This window comes from Myodes glareolus, chromosome 6 (assembly GCF_982192425.1).
Source record: "Myodes glareolus chromosome 6, mMyoGla1.1, whole genome shotgun sequence".
Taxonomy (NCBI): Eukaryota; Metazoa; Chordata; class Mammalia; order Rodentia; family Cricetidae; genus Myodes; species Myodes glareolus.
The window spans coordinates 101027453-101046944 of record NC_142031.1 but is presented as its reverse complement, the minus strand read 5'-3'; the positions used below and the strand labels follow the sequence as shown (position 1 = coordinate 101046944).

General features: G+C 51.0%; 1 protein-coding gene across 1 annotated transcript in view; it reads right to left on the bottom strand.

Annotated features, from left to right (window-relative positions):
* Positions 1–19492, bottom strand: part of Otof (otoferlin) — a 92264-nt gene that overhangs the window by 20716 nt on the left and 52056 nt on the right. Inside the window, exons 6-14 of the mRNA XM_085691208.2 lie at positions 17332–17405; positions 16108–16234; positions 15634–15688; positions 9991–10122; positions 5037–5099; positions 4536–4620; positions 1560–1719; positions 402–588; positions 63–249 (exon numbers count right to left, since the gene is read on the bottom strand). Coding sequence (XP_085547334.2) covers positions 63–249; positions 402–588; positions 1560–1719; positions 4536–4620; positions 5037–5099; positions 9991–10122; positions 15634–15688; positions 16108–16234; positions 17332–17405 — 1070 coding nt within the window. The remainder of the gene's footprint in view (positions 1–62; positions 250–401; positions 589–1559; positions 1720–4535; positions 4621–5036; positions 5100–9990; positions 10123–15633; positions 15689–16107; positions 16235–17331; positions 17406–19492) is intronic.

The window sequence follows — 19492 nt, the reverse complement described above, 5'->3', positions numbered from 1 at the left end:
TCATTTACTCTTCCCTTCACGTCCCCTTCTCGCCCTGGATACACCCATGCCAGGCTGCTAACCTTTGTCTCCATCGTTGGAAATCTTACGCAGGTCAATGAAATGGGTGCCAATGGCCACGTCATTGACCTTGTCGGAGTCTCGGATCTGCACCTTCATGCGCTTGCAGAGCGGGGGAAACAGGTCTGTAAAGACGACCTGCTCGTTCCACAGCGGCTCATAGCTGCTCTTCTGCACGGATGTTTTGCCCTGGTGAGAAGAAGTCAGGGCTAGCATGTGCTGTGTGGTGTATGCGTTCCCAGCTGGAGGTTCCAGATTTCTCCTGGTGTGCCCCTTCCTCCCATCCACCGCCTGTTCTTTAAGCCCATCATCCCATCCTTCAGAATTTCCGTCCTCAGTACCTTCTGGCCAGCAAAGAAGACTTGCACGTAGGGGTCGACGAGATCCTTGTTCTCCCCAATGAAAGCCTTCTTCACGTTGGCCATGAGGCTGGTGTTCATCCGGGGCAGTCCCTCTGCTCGGTAAATTTTTACGTAGAACCGGGCCCACTGACGTTCTGCGGGCACACCTTCCGGGAGCAGCAAGTTCCTGTGAGAAGCAGGCAGCACATCAAATCCACCATGAACCAGGCTTAGAGAATCAGCTTTGCATCTTAGGTCCTTAGTTAGACCAAGAGCTAGTCAAGGAGTATGACAGGAGGAGAGGTGGAGAGGGAGATGAGACAGAGCAAGTGTGCACTTGCACATGAGTGTTCTCTGTCTTGTATGCATGTGTGTATGCACACACACACACACACACACACACGCCTGTCTCCCCCCCCCCCCGCCACCCCACATCTTAGCAGTTGCATCCCCCTGGGGCCTGGCATAATCTGTGAAGGACAGCTTCAGAGGACCCACACTTTTATTAAGGACACTAATTCGTGGTCCTATCCACTTTTAGGATTCTGTGAAAAGCTTCTCATCTCATCAAGATTCAGCGTCTCCCACATTAAAGTGGCAATAATACAAATAGCCACTTCCCAGGAAAGCAACACACAGGCTACAGTGCGTGGAGGATGCTAATCATGACGTCAACTCTCAAATCTGTTTGCCACCTTTCTCCCCATGACAAAAACCTCTCAGGGGCCGGTCTCCTCCCCCAGCCCGTGGGAGACCAGGCTCACTGGACCCCAGCACATTTCGAGAGTCCAGACGATGTCCTGGAGTGTTTCTCAGCAGCCACCACCCGCTGCTGAGATTGGCACACTGAATGCCATCTCTCTGCTGCCTGAGTACATGGCACTGGAACCCTCGGGCCCTGGCAGCAGTAGGACTCTTAGGTGCCAGCATCTCCTCTTTCCACCAGCTTTCTCAGTTGGAAATCTGATGCCAAAGCACTGCCCTCTGTTAACTCAGCGGCCACACTGCCCCGGGCTCTGGGGGAGAGACTGGGAGGCAGGGTGGGTCTTGGAAGTAAGGGAGCGACGGAAAGAGCTCTGGGATCAGGCCACTTCAGGAACTTCCTTTTGGGGGATGGAAGGGTTGTGTGCAGGGCTCTAGGGGAGACGGGGGCCTCACCCCTCGATGTCATCCTCGTCTGTTTCGTTGGCCTTGTGGGGTGTCTTGATGTTGTCTCCCTTGCCCACCACAGCGACATCGCACTTTACATAGCCCTTCAGCCCGGCAGAGATGTCATCGGGGTCCGACAGGATGGCCCATTTGTGATGGAACTGGTGTTCTGCAGTGGCGAGGAGGGCATTGTGCCTGTCATCCCCATCCCAAGCCAGGCCACGGGACATCCAAGCTCAAGGCTACAGGCCCAAGAGACTTGGGGGTCGCAGCTCTACTCGCACCCGCCCAGTGAAGACAGAGAGCCTCCGTAGCCAGAGGGCTGGGCATGTCCCCACCCAGGAGCATACTTCAGGACTCCAGATTGCTTCCAGGTCGGTTGCTTGTCATCTCTCCTCTGGTCCCTGCTACAGTGGGTCCCACATAGGTCCTACTAAAATAGAGGCTCCCCTTATCATGTCCCCCCACTTCAGTCCTTTTGAGTTCTCCTGCATCTCGAGGTGAAGCCCAAAGTTTTGGCAAGGGGGTCCTGCTACTCTCTTCCCTGCTTGGCTCTGCCACCCCAGCACCGTTCAGGCAAAGGGCTCACTGCCTCTTGAGCTTGCGCCGGGTCAGACTCGAGGCCACTGCGTCTGCTCCAAATGCTCCACCTTCCTTCTCTTCCTTGTTTAGCTGGAAAACGTCTCCTTGTGTCCCTGCAACCTCCTCTGACTCTGCTCTTCAGAGGGATGGTTCTGACCCCTTGGTGCTCTCAGGGCCCTGTGTGCACGCCTCCCACCTCACAGTACAGCTATACATGGCCTGTCTCCATGTTTAAACAGAGATCAGCAGTGTGTCTCTGCAGTGTCCCCAGGACTCAGGATAGTATGGAGAAAAGTACGAGTGTCAGCGAAGGAGGCATTTTAAGAAGATCTGCCCCACTGGGGTGATTTTAAAGCTAGTGAGCTGATACTGGGTAGGGGTACCTTCTTAATAGTATTCTGCAGGTACTGAAACCTCCAGGGGCTCAGAATGTCCCTCCTTTTACACTTGTGTCCTGCAAGGTTCTGACCCCAGTGGGAACCTTGAGGTGCGGTTAGGGAAGGGGGTAGAACCCAGCCTGACTGTGTGGGTCAGCTGGTCCAGCTCTCAGGAGAGCTAAAGCCAATATCAAATGAGGTTCAAGGGCAATGAGAAGCCAGTAAGCCTCAGTGCTTGAAGTCACTGAAGTGACTTCTGCTGAGCCGGGGGCCTCAGGAAGAGGGTGCCATAAATCCCCAGAACCTCATGATTCTGAGCAGAGAGAGGTAGGAAAGGTAACCGGAGGGCTGGGAAGATGAACAGTGCTGAGCGGGTGCCTGCTGGCCTCGGGGATGGATGGGTAGATGGTGGGCAGAAATGGGTAGAATGATCTGTTGGCTGTGGATAAGGGAGTGGGTGCTTGTAAGGATGGGTAGATTGGCAGGCATGGATGTGGTTGGGTGAAATGGGGTGGTGGTGGAGGGATACCAAGGAAAGAGTAAGATTTGGGTAACACAAAATTTACCTTCAAACCTAAAAGTGATTGGAAGACAAACCTGAAAGCATGGGTGAAGATTAGAGGTGACAAAGGATACAGACGACAGATTTGGGTCTGACATACATGAAACACTTATCTAAAACACAGGTGGTGAGTAGCCCACTTCTGGCTAGATGACCATCAGGGATGCCGCCGAGGGGCACCCCTGTGGGATACACACCAGATTTATGACCTCTGAGGGTCTTGTAGAGTGGAAGCTATAATCTCTAGCTGGAGATACAAGGCAAATAGGAGACCCAGCTCTAGGGCTTTGCCTCTGCCTGGCTCTCACACCTGTGGCTGAGGAGGTCTGGCTGTGAAAAGGCCAGCCACTCCGGCCTTTGTGACTACAGCCCCTCTCCAGCAGAGGGCAGCAGCGAGCAATTTCCTGCATTTGCAGTCAAGCCAAACTAGATTCACATTTCCTGATGTAAGCCACAGTGCCAGTGGGCACCAGCCGTGTGTTATTAGGGCCACCAGAAAGCACCAATAGCTTCACCTCCTTGTTAGAGTCACCTCGGAAGTCCCTCCCCCATTCCTTTTTGCTCATTGGTTCCTCTGTAAAGTGGGAAGGGATGTTATTGTGTGTTTAACTACTTTATGAGGGTCAAATGTGACAGTGTGGGATGAGATTGTATTGTCACCATCAAAGGGCCCAGTAGGGTGATTATTGATTTCTGAACAGTTCCATTTCCGGGACATGGATATCCCCGAATTGACCGTGTAATGACAAACCTTCTAGACCATCACCTGATGTGCCCTTGCCAACTCTACACGGTGGTGGCCCTCGGCACCTGTGGGGTGATTAATCAGACACAGCTCCTCCCACCATGGCTGCTCCTCAGGGGGCCTAGGTTCCTTGTGAAAAAGTGGTTTTAGAGCTCAGTGTCCCCCAAAGTTTATTACACTTGCTATCTATTGTCACATTTAGATTGGACGGTGGGACTCTATGGGTTCTCTGAAACACATGCCCTGGGTCCCCCTAATTAGATGATTAGCTGAGCCAAACCCTGGCACATCTGTGAGCCTCGGGCCTCTTAATTGCCAGAGAAGGGGCGACAGGGACTTTGTAAGGATGGCAAGGCTTTTGTTTTGTTTTTGTTTTTGTTTTTTTTCTGCTCAGCAGATGCCAGCCAGGGGCAGTGGGTGGACATGCCCTCATCTGACACCAGAGAAGCCATGTATTTAAGCTGCCTCCTCTCTGTACTACAATTCCCAGATCCCCCTTCCCGTACTGACCAAGCAACTAGCAGACATGGTGCACATGGCACGTACATCTGTGTGTAGAGTGCACACCACTTCACTGCCACCCCTATGGCTGCATACAAACGGCCAGTGGATTGTATCTGTGCTCCTGGATGGATGAGCTGGGAACGGATACAGCAGGAGGCACCCTGTTTGTTGCTTCTGGAGATGTGTGCACCGTCCATTCTTAGGGGTTTACTCACCAGGCTGGGAGTACACGGTCCCCACATCCATTTTGAAGGAGCCCACCAGGGTGCCGCTTCGAAGCAGGTTCTTAGAATGGATCACCTTCCGGGCAGAACCACCAGCAGCCAGTTAGGCTGGGTGGGGAGAAGCCTTTGGGGGCTGGGGGTACGGGTTAACTATCTGTTGATAGTGTTAACTCTGTCTTTCTTGGGACCCACGTTTCAGGGTAAAGTGGGAAGATATTTGGCAGATGACAAGCTGGTCTGCTGAAGCTCAGCACCAGCCCTTCCCACCCTACACCACGCACCCCCCCCCGCCACTGTTATGTATAAGTGAGTAGGTTTTACACTCTGTAGAGGGAACCAGCTGAAGGGGCAAGAGGGGCTAGTATCTATTCCATGCTATCCTTTGCCCAGCTGTGTGTCCAGGCACAGGACTGCTGTGTTACGAACAGCGGGTTACAGGGTTGTGCAGAGATCCAGCGTAAGCCCAGCCGGAGGCCCCTGCTCTCCACTCACCGAGATCTTGATGATCTTGTCAAACATGACGTCAGGAGAGACGTGGAAGTCGAAGACGAAATACTAGAGGGGGAAGGATGCAGAATGACGTCACTGGCAGCCCCTTCCTTCTAGCAGTGCCTGCCTATGTCCCACTATTTCCCCGTGAGTCTCAAAGCTCACAGGAGCAGGAGTGCTGAGCCGCCGGGTCCTGGGAGTCTGAGTGGCTAAGAAGTAGAACCCCATTTCCTAAGTTTGGTCTTCTACTGCCAGGGGGTGGGACAGTCTACTTAATACCCATGTTCATGCTGCAGGCTGCCCCCCACATTTGTAGATGACATCATGCTATAATGTCAAAAAGTTGAGCACCCCTTGGTTATGTGCTGTGTGTGGAAGAGTCCTGCCCAAGGAGCCAGGACTGGGCTCTCAGCCAGTTTTGTCCCTTCCTAGTTGCACAGACTTATACACCTGTTCTTCGGCATGTCCCTCAGAGAGCTGTAAAGTATGGGTATGGACAGTGACTACTGCATCACAGAATCAAGTGGGTTATTGACTATGAGGGTACGCCATGTATGGCGGCCATAGAGATAGCACGGAGCCTCAGTGCTGCCTGGGAAATGCACCCTGACCTTAGAAGTCTTAAAACATAAAACCCAGGGAGTTTCAGAATGATGCACTCAGGTTAAGATAGCCCTTCCTTAGCCACAACAGAGAGCCTCTTCTGTGTGAACCTCCATGCTCACAGTCCCCATCCTTGTCCTGGGTGCATTGGGATGAGGTAAGGGTGTGGGCAGTGAGCACAGTTACTACTGCTTTGATGAGCTTGTGGGCAGGGCAAAGAGGGCAGTATCACCAGAGGGCTTTGGTTAGAGCAAATGTCCCAAGAGCAGGTATTTCTCGCTGTGGTCAATAGTTCTGGTCAACAGTCTGCTGATTCTGTGACGTGGTAGTTGATGTCCATACCCCTGTTTTACAGCTAACACTAAGTACTGTGTGCAGAGGGTTGTCCATAAAGCCAGTGACATACAGCTCCTATTGCGGGATCCATCACTTCCTTTTCGGAGCCTCAGTTTACCCTTGTGCTGCTATGGGGAAATGATTTTAGGCCACTGAGCTGTTCTACTCCAGGGACATGGTCACACAGAAGCAGGAAGGCGGGGTTGTAAAATCAAAATGACAGGACTCGACTGTGCATTTGGTAAGGGCGCAATAAACAGGAACTGATGAGCATGCCTGGTAAGTCTTGGGACCCTGGCTGGAGTGAGCGCCTGCAGCTCTGGAGTCTGGATGTGGGAATGAACCCTCAGCGTGAGGATGGTGACAGAGCTGTGGTAAAGGAGGAGACACCCTAGAGAAGCACCAGAGGAGAAGCAGGCTCAAGGCAGGGCGGGGCTAGGGGCGGGGCTCAGGGCAGGGCTCAGGGCGGGACTCAGTGCAGGGCGGGGCTAGGGGAGGGGCTCAGGGCAGGGCTCAGGGCTCTACAAAGCAGCAGACTTTACTGGTGGGGTGAGAAAGCCATGGCAATTTAGGAAGCTAGGGAGAAGGTTCTAGAGAGACCACGAAGCAGGAGAGTGTTGTGAGAGTTCCGGGGAAGGAGGAACAAGATGAGAATGTGACAGAGCGAGAGGATGGGGTCAGCTCACACCTCTACAGTGAAAGGAGGAGTTAATAGGAGATGGCTGGAGATCCAGCTAGGAGCGGAGAAAGCCCTGTTTAGGTGGGTGTGACAGACCCCAGGTCCCTGTCCTTGGGTGTCCATGAAGTGTCCTGGTTATGGTCACAACATTCTGTGGTAAAGTGTCACTTGGGCAAGGGGGAAAGAATCAGAAGGCAGGCGAAAACAGAATTGGGGTCTTGGTACAACCCTGGGTCCTTTGGGTTGATAAAACAAACAGGAGGGTCCATAGCATGGGTGATAGGTGGGCACTGGGTGGGAGGAGGAGTAGTGGTTGCAGGCTGGCCAGGTGGACCACATGTGCACGTAGTGAAGGGGCTTTGTGTTGGTCCATGTGTGGTCAGGCTATTAGGGGAGGACAAAAGTCATGAGCCTCCCCTTCCTAGGCAGGCTTAAAGCCATGCTAATGAGCTGTCAGGACACAAGAACTGGACCAGGCCCACTGAAGGAAGGAGCTGGCTAAGCTGGGGCCAGACCCCATGGGCTCTGAGTTGGCTGGATCACAATTCTTGTATTTTCTGAGCATGATTCTTCCTTTGGATTGCTTAGAGAGCCACTAAGTCAGTTGAGGGTTCCTACCAGCCTCTGCTGTTCTAGTGGAGCCAAAGGTAGATCCCTACTTCCTAGAGAACTTTCCAGAAACAAGGCATCCCCATGGCTGGAAGGGTGTTTGTGGTGATTTGAATGGAAATGACCCCAATAGATGCATAGGGGTCATAATTCTCACTGTTTGAGAGAATTAGGGCATGTGGTCTTGTCAGAGTGAGGGTGGCCTTCCTGGAGGAAGTGTGTTACTGTGGGTGGCCTTTGAGGTTTCAAAAGCCCAAACGGGGCCCAGTGTCACTCTCTCTTCCTGCTGCCTGCTGATCCAGATGTAGAACTCTCAGCTCCTCCTCCAGCACCGTGTCTGCCTGCGTGCCACCATGCTCCCTGTCATGGTAATGGACGAAACCTGATGTGGGATTTCCCCTCTGTATGCTGTGACTGTGACTATGTTTTATTACTATTGGTTAATAAAGACTCTTCTTTGGGCCTATGGTAGGGCAGAATAAAGCCAGGTGGGAAATCAGAACAGAGATATAAAAAGAAAGTAGGCAGAGTCAAGGAGCTGCCATGTAGCTGCCAAAGGAGACAGACACCCCAGAACCTTACCAGTAAACCATGAGCCTCGTGGTAAAATATAAAATAACAGGAATGGGTTAATGGGTTAATTTAAGATGTAAGAGTCAGTTAATAAGAAGCCTAAGCTATTGGCCAAGCAGTGTTGTAATTAATATAGTTTCTATGTGATTATTCGGGTCTGGGTGGCTGGGAAAAGAACAAGCAGCCTCCGATGACATAAACCTCTGAACTGAAAGCCATCTTCAAATGTTTTCCTTTATAGAAGGTGCTATGTCTTGGTCACGGTGTCTCTTTACAGATAGTAACCCTATGATGTTTTTCACTGAAGAGGAAACGAAGGAAAAGAAACCATTCCTGGGGCTGCAAAGAGTCACAGCAATATAATGTAGAGGGGTGGGCTTAACTGGGGGTGAGTTTAATTCCCAGGGGACATTTGTCAACACCTGGGAATATTTAGTAGTTACAGACAGGAGGCTTGTTATTGGCATTTTGTAGCCTCAGTACTTGGGTCAATCCAGAATTTTCCACTCATCCAAATGGTTGAGTTTAAGAAACCCTAATTTAGAAGAAAGAAAGAAACATGCACTTAGCAAATGCTCCCTCATTTCAGTAAGAGCCCATTAACAGTGTTACTGAGTCTTCCGTGTCCCTGCAGATTCTGAGCTGGGAGCGCGATGAGGGAGACCTGGAGACCTGCAGCCCCTCATCCACCAGGGAATAAAACCATGAAAGACCAGGCACAGGAACAACTGTGAACATTGGTGAACCAACGGAGGAACATCGGTGCTCACAGGGAGGAGGGCAGGGTGGGCTGCTCTATGGCAAGGCCATTGGGGCTGGATCCTTGCAGAGACAATACAAGTCTGCTAGGGGCCTATAGAGCCAGGCAGCTACTTTGGAAGGAGTAAGCAAGTCAACGGAAACATGAGGTACATAGGTCTGATGCAAGGTGAACCTTCAAGTCAGCCAAACATGGCTTCACCACTATCAAATAACCCCAGAGAGTCACCTGGGCTCCTCTCCACAGTCGTCACAGAAAAATGGACCTTTATCTAGAGCGGAGGTTTTCCAGTCAGGAATGTCTCCTGATATAAGATCAGAGCTGTCCAGCTTGGATACCCCGATTCCACCCAGGACTGGAGGGCCCTTGAGCAGTGATGTCCTGCCCTGGGGTGGGGGGCGGGGAGGCATGGGACACCAGCTTGGAACACTGTAACTCATGGCTACACATGAGTTTGGTCAAGATTGAGTTGAAATGCTGAAGTGTTCCTGGGTTCCGCACTGCACAACTGGAGGCCCCACAGCTGCCCGAGGACACCCTCAGCTCTGCCCATACTGCTGAGCGTAAGGCATGGATGCCCCAGTTGAGCTAGCCCAGCACCCCTTGCTAACTGAAGTCACAGGGATAGACAGACCAAGTGTTCCTTCTAGGACAGAGTTTGGGACACCCAGGCTTCCAGACACTTGAAATGTACTCAGGCATCAGGGGGAGGCCTGGCCACCTCCTCCAAATCTAATCATGATGGGGTCCCATCTGGAGTCCACCAGTTAGTGCGGGCCTTATCCCACCAACAGCTCCATGGGGGTGGTGGGAAGGCTCTTCCTGACCTCAGGCCTCAGTTATCTCCTCTGTAAGATGGGAAGATGGAACTGATAAGGCTCTAAGGGGCATCACCCTCTGTGTGGTCTCAAGTGGAGGGGACAGCAGTCATTTTCCTTCTCACAGCTAAAGTGGAGGCTGTGTTCCAGAGGGTGGCCTCTTTGGAGCACAGGTACCAAGAAGGCAGCCTAGTGGAAAGAACAGATACCCCGACCTGATCAGTAAGGTCCAGGAGTCTCAGTGTTCCTGCCTGTGCCATGGGCAACAGTATTCATGTATGATGGGTATTGATGTAACTATGGATGTAGAAGAGACACGGTACCTGGAAGGACTTATTTATGATGTTAGTGGCACCTGGGCTAGGCTGGTGTGAGCTGCTCTACCCTCAGGTAGGCATGGTTGATTTGTAGTCACAGCAGGGCCAGACAGGGGTCCAGCCACACTGGGTACAGAGGGTATAGCACTGTATGCCTGTGTGCTGGGTTGTGAGAGGGTGGGCCAAGATCTTGGAACTGGCGGCCCTATGCTCCGGTGTCAGTAGGACCCTTCCCCATCTTGAGGCCACAGGGGACACTGACCTCATTGTAGTAGGGGCAGTTTGTGGACTCCTTCATAGATGTGTATTTCTTATCATCGCCCACCTCCACACACACCACGGGATCCATGTTCAAGCCCACCAGCTGCCGAGCCTCGATCACCGTGATGCTGACCTGTGGGAGGGAGAGAGGGGGCTGCATGAAGCACCGCAGACACCTTAGAGTCTGGTCTTACCAGAGCATGGGACCAGGCGGCAGGACTAGGGATTTCAGGAGCCAGTTCAGCCTGGAGTCAGATCCCAGGCTCCGTGTTGACTATGGCCCCTCATCTGCTGGGTGATCCTGGGATGTCTGCGCTGAGAGAGGTGTCGGGGATGGTGGCCTCTTGGTCAGTGTTACAGAATCAGCCAAGAGAGAAGCATTACCAAATCCTGGTTCCAGGCCATACGCCTGATCAATCAGTCTCTCCCATGTGGAAGAAAGGTCCGGAATCAGTTTTCCTACAGCCAGCCAGGCGTGCCCAGCCCACCACAGACAGCCATGGACTGCCCTGAATGAGGTATAATGCAGATAGTAAACTTCTACGAAAACATTATGAACTCTTTTGTAACCTGATTGTTTCTTTATAAACTTAGGAGTTGACAACATTGGGTCACAGTGTTAAAAAGTTGTACCCCCTAAAAGTTCTAGTTGATTCTGGGCTCCAAGTTCTCCCTAGCACCCTGGCTCTGCTAGGGGAGGGTCACCAAGCCTGCTTAGCCCGTTTCCCATCTGTAGGAATAGGCCAAGCTGTTCAAGTCTCCCTGAACTTGCTTTGGGTCCTGTCCAGGGTTTCTTGTTCATGTTGTGGACCTCTGACATACCCTGGGGCTTTCTGAAAGCTGAGCCCTTTCCAATGGCATAGTCCCCTCTCTTTGTTGAATTTCCTCGAGTGGCTTTAGCCTTGCTTTCTGGCTTGGTTAGAGTATTTTGTATGTGTTGTACTGAGCCTATCATGGCCTCTAGCTGCCTGGGACCTTCTGTCCTGGGAAACCCTGTTTCAGCTGTCTATTCTGTCTATAAATATTTAGGGGACACCTGCTAGGGCCAGGAACGGGCTCCAGGTGAGGCTGGGATAAACTCCCACTCCTCGGGGATCTCATTATAAAGAAGTCCTGGCTTATAGATTTTAAACTAGTACACACATATTTTAGCTTAGAATATACATAAGAGATACATTATATCTTTATATGCACATACATATAAAGACATGCATAGTTAAAGGATGTAGATAAAGATATATATGTGAAAAGATGTTTAATATATACATATATAAAATTGAAAAATGAAACACACATACACACACAGAGAGAGAGAGAGAGAGAGAGAGAGAGAGAGAGAGGGAAGGGGATAGGAAAGGGAAGGAGAAGGGAGCAGGGAAGGAGGGAAGAGAGGAGGAAAGAGTGTGATTTTTGATGCAACAGTCTGAGTCTTCATTTCAAGCCATTAGCTCATGCCTTGGATCTGGCAGGGTCAGTCCCCATTAAGGTTGCCATGGCAAAACAGAAACAGGTACAGATTTTTGGGCTGCTGGTCTTGGCACTGAGCCTCAACCTGACATATGGCCAGGAATGGATGCAGAGGACCCCATGGGCCCACTGAATGGTGTATTCCCAGCTCCAAGCTGAGACCCTAGCTAGCGAGGGTTAAATGAAATGATGCACACCCAAAACCATCACAGTCCTGAACAGGCATGAGGTGAGAGCCAGTGGCAGGAGTGGCTTCTCAGAGAGAAGGTACCTCTGGTAGCGGCCATCTCTCGAGCGGGCACGGATTGCTCCACAGGAGGCTTGAACTAGCGTTTTATCTCAAAGCCTCCTGTCTGCTGTCAGCATTTCCCCGCTAGCCACTTTGACTGTAAGGGCAGCTGTTTGTGCCGCTCATCTGGGTCTCTGGCACTTCAGTTGCTATGCTTTTGATGCAACTTCTAAATATGATTTTACTCAGGAGAATTATTTTCCGTTTTTAGATAAAAAGAATCCTTACTAAAATTACCATCCCACTGTGTTCTTTGAGGTCTTATAAATAGCTCGAAGACCAAGAAAAATCTACACATCAGAAGCGATGCTAGGGAAATAGAAACCCTAAGACTAATAAGACCACTGCCAAGAAAGCCCAGAAAAGCAGAAACGACTGTGCGCTGAAGGAACACTTGAACTATGTGAGCAGCCGCTTCTATTCTGGGGCTTGAGAGGCCAGAGGGGCTGAGGTTTGAATGCTTAGAATCCACGCTTGAAAGAGTTGCAATAGTCACTATTTCTTCAGGGAACCAAAAAGGAAACAAGGCTAATTAACTTAGCTTCAAGAAGTTGACTGTGAAGCAACACCAGGAGTCCTTCTGGAATATTCTTTGCACAGTAGCACACAGAGTTTTAACTCACAGAAACCTTCTTATACAAAAGGTTTAGAAATTCTGCTCATCTGCAACTAACACCCTGCCCCAAGGTTTTCTGTAACTTAGGACTGGGAATGGACAAGTATGGTTTTGGCCAGATGTACCCGCTGAGATCAACTGCCCCATGTCAAGAGGATGGTTGGTTTCTATGTGTGCATTCCATCTTTTGTCCCCTCTATTTGGTCCCTTCCCCTGCTTCAGTATTCATCTCTCCGTATTCTGCAGGGAGCACAGCTAGTGACAGTGACCAGGGTCAGAAGCTGACAATCAACATGGGGGGGGGCGGGTAAAGTGGGGAGAGGAGCAAATGGTTGAATGGAATGAAGAGATATTTCTGGATGAGGATGGTCCCAGGGGAAGCCTGGGAGTGTGAGATAGAGGTGGGGGGCCCGGTACTGGGACAGAAGGGAAGCCCACTCCCATAGCCCCCACAATCCCTGCTTCAGTTGTGTGTGTGCAACCCTTGCAATTAAAAGTAACCATGTGGCCCTTGTCTATATTTGCCATAAGGGGATGGGCCACCCAGTCATCAGAATGTTGAGAAAACCAAAACCACAATGCCAATGGGGGGAAAAAAAAGATTGCAGGACAGTAAAGAAACTGCTAGTTCACACACAGCCTTTACAGAAGGAAAAACCAGAGACTGCAAAGGGAATCACCAGCGGGGCCACAGGACCAGCTAGCCCCTTTGGCTCTCCCACCATCCCCCGCTGAGGTAAGGGTTAGAATTCCCAAGAGGCCTCTCCAAGGGACCACAAGGAACAAAGCTGGGTAAGAAATGTCTACTCAGATGTCCCGCGGGACCCCAAGAATAACGGTGCCTTGTGACCTGCTTAGGGGACTTCTGTTCATGCATACGTCAAGATGGCAGGGGAAGCTAGAGGGGGGAGGTGACACACCCAGCATTCTTTGTGTCCCCTTGTCACCAGGGCCAGTATGACATCACCAGGCAGGCAGATCACTCCGGTGGTGACAGGGAAGTTGGAGTGTGTGTGTGTGGGGGGGGCAATATGAAGACTTGGGGGGCACAAGGAAGTGATGTAGAGTACAGCAGAGGCTGGGGCTGAGGTCTGGCCCGGGAGATGGAACGATCTAGAAGCTGGAGAGCTGTTTGGAGGTGACATGTTAAAGGTGACTCTTTCATGTCAGGAAAGAGAGCAGGGACAGACTCTAGGCTCATGGGCATCTATGCTATAAGGACAGCTGCCCACTCTGCAAAGTGCACATTCCCTAGGAGGTGACAGTGGTCTGTCCCCTTTCAGACACTAATAATTAGGAAAGAATTTGAATGTTCACACCCAAGTTTCTTCCCACAGGACTCCTTTGGCTGGTATCTGACCTTCCCAATGATTCCGACTCTCAGGATCCCACCTGGACCTGAGTTCTGCCTCTCTTCAGTGCCATGCGCTCTTCGAGACCTTTCTGATTAATTACAGCCAAGTTCCCCAGAGGGGAGAGAAGTCGTTGTTGGTTTTATTTGGTTTGCACGTGATGTTTATCGGAAGTAAAAAGGTTTTGTGTTTGAATCCTGGCCACTCCCTCTTGCACAGTGGAGAAATACATGCAGGTGACCTGTGAGTGGATCTGTCGGCAGACACAGTCCTGCCAGGTGAAACGGGGCAACCGATTCAAGTCAGAAGGTTTAGAAGACTTGGGAGGGGAAAATGTCTGGCCTGGGGCATAAAAGTCCCTGGCAAAAAGCAGTTTGGGAGGAAGAAGTGTTGAGCTCAGAGACACCCGGAAGGGAACACTCTCCAGAAGCCCCAACAACAGAGAACAAGAGGCTTCGGCTGCTGTGATTCTGAACCCTGGCTACAGCCTTGATTTACCCAAGCCTCCCCTGTAACTTCCTTGACTCCAGTTCTTACTGTAAAAATGCAGTAACAATTACATTCAGATGGTTGTTAGGATGACATCATCACATATTCAGCTCCTAGCACAGTGCCTGAATTATAATAAGCCTTTAAAAATAAATTATGCGAACAACGATTTCACGTGCTTTTGCACAGCAGGCCAGTGGCATGGTCTCTGCATGGGGGGCTCTGGGGTTTCCCTGATCTCAGTCCGCAGAAGCAGCTCTCCACGTGTCTGTCTCCCAGAGAAATCCCTTAAGGCCTCAAGACATTGTGTTTGGGTCTTGATAGGTCAGGGGCAACACTTCCAAACCGTCAAGGGACTCTCGGGGCTTGAGGTTGGCGAAAATTTCAGGGTGGCACCATGTGACACCACTTGGGGCTATTTTTTTTAAACACCAGGGAAAATGGGGATAGAAGCAAACCAAAGCAAGCATTAAGGGAGTCAAGGCAAATCCTTGGGTACCATGACCAGGCGTATGGAAAACAGACAGTGCCATTCAGCCCTTTCTATCCTCACCCGAGAGAGGTGAAGTGGGATTGTCCATGCATAAGGGTGGTGTGTACGGGGCTTGGGAAATGGGCATTGAAGCTAAAGCTGAACTCACGCCGGTTTCTGACCTATAACTAAGTCCTATTAATTCTCAGGGAAGAGTCTGGAGTCATGGCAGGTCCCTGGGCCTGTCTTGAGAGACGCTTTCTCTCGCCTTTCTTCCCATAAGGGCTAGGTGTTTCTGGCTTGTATGCCTGCCTGTTGTGAGCCATTCTATCTGGCTCTGTGTCTCAGGCTGGGAGAAAGCTAAGGCTGGGGATCTGGGCCTGTGAAGTGGAGGCCACTAAGGCCTGTGTCGGCAGATGCCTCCTCTCCCCAACTGATGCTCAGCCCCCTTTCTGCCTGTGTTGTGGCTATACACACAACCGTCCTGGTCAGACCGTTTAAAATTTAGTTTTAGAAACAAATAACAACTAATCTGAGAAAGTATAGAGACACAAAAGGAGGGGAAAGATCACTCCTATTCTTACTGTCTGGAGATAACAGGGTTGATGTTACTTCCAGCATTAAAATAAACTAAAAATACACCTACCATTCTTCAACAGCTCACCCCTGAACAATCTGAGTGTGTGTGTGTTTCTCCCCCCACCCTGACCCCCTTTTCCTCAGAATTTTCAGCAATGGACACATAATCTTCAAGGAACTCTGAGTGGTGCCGAGATCTCAAACTTCCTTGGGTTTGCACCTGCCTTGATGCTTCTAGGAAAGCCAGACAAGCTGACTTTGAGACTCAACTGTGGCCTTCTATGACCTCCTGGGTCTTACCTAAGTCTACCATGTGCACCTGGCATGACACCCCACTCCAGCAGAATCTGCAAGACCCAGACATCTGGGTGCCCACCTACCTGGTAATCCATGGGCCTCCCAGCGCTTGGCTCCATCTTAATGTCTGGTTTAGACCTGAGGAGGAGAATGTACTGTCAGGGTCTGTGTGAGGGATGGAAAGGCCAAAGGGTCAAAATCGTGGTCTCCAAATACTCAATTCTGCCAACAGAATTGGGGGTGGGGGTGGATGTCCTCGGTGGCACCACCAGACAGAGAGGACTAAGCAGAAGCAGAAGCCACAGGTGGCCGTTGGGTGAACAGAGTCATGTGTGGATTAGCCAGCACTCTGTGCCCCCCCATCCCCCAATGGCTCAAGGGCTCTGCCTCTGCAGGGAGACAAGTGATAAGGCCATCCAAGGACAGTAAGAAAGGATAAGGCTAGGGAAAAGCAGCTCACGGACCCTAATTTCTCTGCCCTCAAATTTCAAGCCTGGCAAGTTGGTCCTGCCTGGCAGGGCTGTGGCAGGAGGGTTACAGGCCTCTGGTCCACTTACCGCTTGTTGGAGACATTGCTGGTGAGAGCGGTGACCGAGGCCAGAGACACTGAGTCAGGATCCAGCCCATCCCCCAGCCGAATGGCCAGGTGGTCCAGGTCCTCCATCTCCAGCACTGCTGGCTCATCTGGGGAAGAAGTAAAGGGTAAGTGGGTGGAAGCAGGGCTAGGGACGGTCTCTTGGAGAGTCAAATTTCAGCTTAATTTGGTGACACTTTCTTAGAATGAACCCATATATCTCTTGTCTTCTTATTGATTGGTTGATTGGTTGGTTGATTTATGACAGTCTCACTATGTAACCCAGGGTGGCTTGGACCTCTGTGTAGGTCAGGCTAGCTTCAAACTCACAGAGACCCAGCTACCTTTGCCTCCTGAGTCTTGGAATTAGATGTACACGGCCATGTTCTAAAATGTTTTAATCGTCATTATGTCTAGCCTCCCTTTCTTTCTTTTGTAATCTTATCTGAATGTAATTCTTTTATCCAAGTCTATCTTCTAAAGCTCTGAATATCCTTTGTGGAAGAAAGTAGGAAATACCCTGAGCTTACTACATCTATCTTATGACAATGGCTACTGTTAACAGGGAGGCGAGAGCTCGGGCCCGTACTCCTGTGTATGAATCCAGTGGATGAAGTAACAATTTGGAAAAGCCATTTGGAAAAGACATGGTAGGTTTGGGTTTCGGCAGGAAGCTGTACCCTCTATGAAGAGTACAGTCAAAATAGAGCTCTAGGGCCAATGGGCTACATAAGAAAGCCCTGATGCTGGCTACACATAGCTCCCCTCTCCGCCCCACATACCCCCTTATCTTCCACCTGTCCTTGCCTCCTCTTAAACCCCAATCAGTCTCCTTTTTTAGGAGGGACCAAGCACCAGAGGTCACTCCAGCTCTGCAGGCCCAGTGGCCCCTCTCTAGGGATGAGCCTGCTGGCATCAGCCAGGTACACCCCAAAAATACTTCCTTGCTTCTTTCTCTTCTAATTAAAAAAGTCTCTGGGCTCCGGTGAAGTTACTCATTGTAGAGAGGAGCCCACCCACCTGGCAGAGGCTCAAGGGCTTATGAGTCCTTTCCCCAGGCCAACCAATGGGAGTCCAAGCCCTGCCCAAGTGGGAGTGGCCAATGGGAAGTGGGGAAGGAGGACCCTTTGAGACCAGTCTAGGGCGGGTTTAAATGATGGTTACAGTTCAGAGTGGCTGATGGAGCTGTGAGCTGTGAATTGCCTACCTTGTCTTTGGAGCTCCTCTTTGTGGGACCGAGTCTTGCCGAGTTTCATGGCAGAGAACACACTCCTTCCCGCTCTGTAAAAGGGGGACCCCAAGAATGAGGTGCGGGGGAGATAGATACACGCAGGGAAAACATAAACACACAAGAAGCAGTCCCCGCGAGAACTCAGAGATAAAGGAGATGGAGACCCCGGGTCTAAGTGACTTTTCCCAAGGTACCTTCCAAATTAGGGGCCATGAGCCCTGAAGGACATAGGACACTTCCTCTCTGGCCCCTTCCGGAGCAGGTGGGAATCCCAGCTGACAAGGGAAGTGGCCTGGAGTTTGGTTGGGTGTTGAGCTCCCCAGCTGGACCTCGGTCCAGTCTTCTCAGAGCTCTGGGATCTGCAAGGCTCCTAAGTGGCCTTCCTGTCCATACACCCCAACAAGAGCTAACCAGAAAAGAGGTCAGATACCCAGAGACAGCATCAGAACAGATACATAGGTCTGGGTGGCTCAGAGGGACAGACTGAGGCTGAAGATAAGGTAGGAGCCCTGGAAGCCAGCTCTTCAGGTCTCAGGTGGCTTTGGTACACAGAACCTACTTTGCCTTCTTCTGTTCTCTGTACCAAGAGAGTCTCAGTTCCCCGTGAAAAGGGCCTTTCTCTTATCCTGGTTGCCCCTCTCCCTATGGCTTCCTACTGCCGATCATCACCCCTTAGCCCCTAGAACTCAAGCAGACCCCATAGTTCCTACCTCTTCCTCGGGTGTGGTATGGCCAGGTGCCGAGGTCAGTGGGGCTGAGGGAAGGAGGCAGGGGTCCCTACAGCCCTTTAGTGATGTCCCTGCAGTGGAGCCTGAGGTCCCTTGAGGCAGGAAAGACCGGGAGTAGGATCCGTGGGGGGTAAGTGCAGTATTCCATTACCCCATCCATATTGTATAAGCAGGACACCTGACTCCCCGTGTTTCCCATCCTCCTCCTCCTCCTGGGTGTGGCTGCCATGCTGCAGCCTCCCATGGGGGTAGGCACAGCCCCATTCCTAACCTGCTTCCAGCAAAGTCCGCAGACCTTGGATCAGCCTTGGCTTGCAGAGGCTTGGGGATGGTATCTAGGATCCCCAGATCCTTGCTCTGCAGGCTGTACAGTGTGAGGTTGGAGAAAACCTCTCTGTCCTGGTGATTGCCTGGCTCCCTCAAGCCCTTCTACCTGAGACTGGGGGATCAGGTGCATTCCCAAAACCTGGCCCTATCTGAAACCCAGATGCACAAGGAGCCATGTCTGTGTCCTGTGTGATGGCTGGGTGAACAGGGACCACTCCCGTCATGTGAATGTGTTCATTGATGACATCCTAGAAACAGGTGAGAGAGGTGGGCGGCCCTGATTTGTCTGTTTCCCTAGTATTATGGGTTTAAAAATGAAGGAAGGACCCCATATAGGAAAGCGGCTGTCCTCGGAGCTCTGATCACTGGGCTCAAGCATCTTCTTTGTTGTCCTCTATTCTCTCAGTCTTTTCTTTTTCTGTCATGTGCATGTTCGCGTCTGTGTGCGTGCAGGTGTGCACATACATATGGAGGCCAGAGGGCGGCACTGCTGTCCTTCTCCGTTGCCCTCGACTTCAAGACAGGGTCTCCGGTTGAACCCAGAGCTCAGGGACCAGGCTAGCTAGTTAGCCAGCTTGCTCAGTGGACCCTGTCTTCCCCTCCAGAGTGCCGGGGTTACAGGTGGGTCGCCATGGATGACAAGCATATTATCCCCTGAGTTCTATTCCCAAGCCCCTCAACTTCCAGCCCCGTTTCTGTAGTTTTAACAGTTGACTCTAAGCACAGAATAGACATGAAGGTGACCTCATTTCAAAAGGCATTTGCTGGGATTGGCCTGTCTGGGATTTAAATTTTTTTTTAGATTTTGGTTTTGCTAAAAGTTTATTTTTTTAAAAATACATTTATTTTTTTTTTACTTATCTATTTAGAGAGACTGTAAGGAGAGATGCATGTTCCATGGCTCATGAATGGAGGGCAGAGGACAACTTTTGGGCATTGACTCTTCTCTTCTACCATGTGGGTCTTAGAGATGGACCCAAGATCGTCAACACTGGTGGTAGACTCCTTTTTCTTCGGAGACACCCCCACGCCCCCACAGGTTCTTTTTTTTTTTTTTACTCAGACAGGGTCTCACATAACCT